The 1,221-nt window shown below is 38.7% G+C and overlaps 1 protein-coding gene across 1 annotated transcript; it reads left to right on the top strand.

Moving 5' to 3' along the window:
- Positions 1-391: 391 nt before the first annotated feature.
- LOC111449616 (14 kDa proline-rich protein DC2.15-like) lies at positions 392-903 on the top strand. The gene has a single exon (XM_023089597.1). It carries the CDS (start codon positions 425-427, stop codon positions 833-835), a length of 411 nt encoding a protein of 136 aa, XP_022945365.1. The 5' UTR covers positions 392-424; the 3' UTR covers positions 836-903.
- The last annotated feature ends 318 nt before the right edge of the window (positions 904-1,221 follow it).

The following is a 1,221-nucleotide window of genomic DNA, read 5'->3' as shown; positions in this document are numbered from 1 at the left end:
GTAGAAATTTAGGATATGTTATATAAAACATTAACTTGAGACTAAAGGAGAAGCTAAACCTTAATCGGAATGAGTGAATAAAAAATAAAATACAAGAAATCAAAATTTGTTACCTATGCAGTGTTAGAAAGTAAATGAAAACCAAACTCTCAAATCAATTGGTCTATTTTGTAGGCCATTTGACATTTTTATAATATTTTAGAAACAGACAAACTAATTGAAAACCAAACTCTCTCAAATCAATTCCTCAAAACTTAATAAAGTAAATGAAAAAGTTGGGTGTTTTGTATGGAGCAATTTATAAAGAATTTTTGTGTTAAAATACAACAAATTCCCAAACCCCATCTATAAAAACCCTAACCCTTCTCATAATTCTTCACAAGCCATCGCACAAACCTACAGACCCTTCAATATCTCTCCACCAATGGCTTCCAAGCTCTCTTCACCCATTGCCCTCCTCCTCCTCGTCAACCTCATCTTCTTCACTATGGTCAGCTCCACCTATGTCCCTTGCCCACCGCCACCACCCAAGCCCCACAAGCCCACCCCTTCAAGGCAGCCACCATCACTCCTCAAGTGCCCCAAGAACACCCTCAAGCTCGGTGTCTGCGCCGACTTGCTGGATGGTCTAGTGCACGTAGTGATTGGCTCACCACCAAAATCCCCATGTTGCACCCTAATCCAAGGCCTTGTTGACCTGGAAGCTGCTGTGTGCCTTTGCACTACGGTGAAGGCCAGAGCCTTGGGTCTCCAGATTGACCTTTCAATTTCCCTCAGTTTGCTTTTGAACTACTGTGGAAAGAAGGTTCCGTCTGGCTTCCAATGCCCTGCTTGAAACCAAATCCTTTCATTTCCCTTTCTGGTTTCTTCTTCAATTTTTCATTTCAATGTCGTGTTTAAATAATAAGTTTGGTCGTACGTCGTGTTATGATGAGTTTGGAAATCTTCTCAGAATTGCACCATCTTTTTATAGTTTCATTACAATGCAATGTAACATAATGGTACGTAGTTTTTGCAAATAAACAATGTTGTTTGTCTATTCTCTTGTGTCTTATTACAAATTTGACGATGCATATGTTTGAAACCTCAAATCTTGTTTCACCTGTGTTACTTGCATAAATCATAATAAACATTTAACTTTAAAATTTTCATGACCAAATATGGATGTCAGTGTAACAGCCCAAGTATGCGGCTAGTAGATATTATCCGTTTTGACTCGTT

This window comes from Cucurbita moschata, unplaced genomic scaffold (assembly GCF_002738365.1).
Source record: "Cucurbita moschata cultivar Rifu unplaced genomic scaffold, Cmos_1.0 Cmo_Scf00001, whole genome shotgun sequence".
In the NCBI taxonomy this organism is placed as follows: domain Eukaryota; kingdom Viridiplantae; phylum Streptophyta; class Magnoliopsida; order Cucurbitales; family Cucurbitaceae; genus Cucurbita; species Cucurbita moschata.
The sequence above is the reverse complement of the archived record's forward strand: the minus strand, read 5'-3'. Positions and strand labels throughout refer to the sequence as shown.

Bases quoted from the DNA above. Each gene is read 5' to 3' on its own strand.
- LOC111449616 (XM_023089597.1), top strand. From the start codon at position 425: ATGGCTTCCAAGCTCTCTTCACCCATTGCCCTCCTCCTCCTCGTCAAC.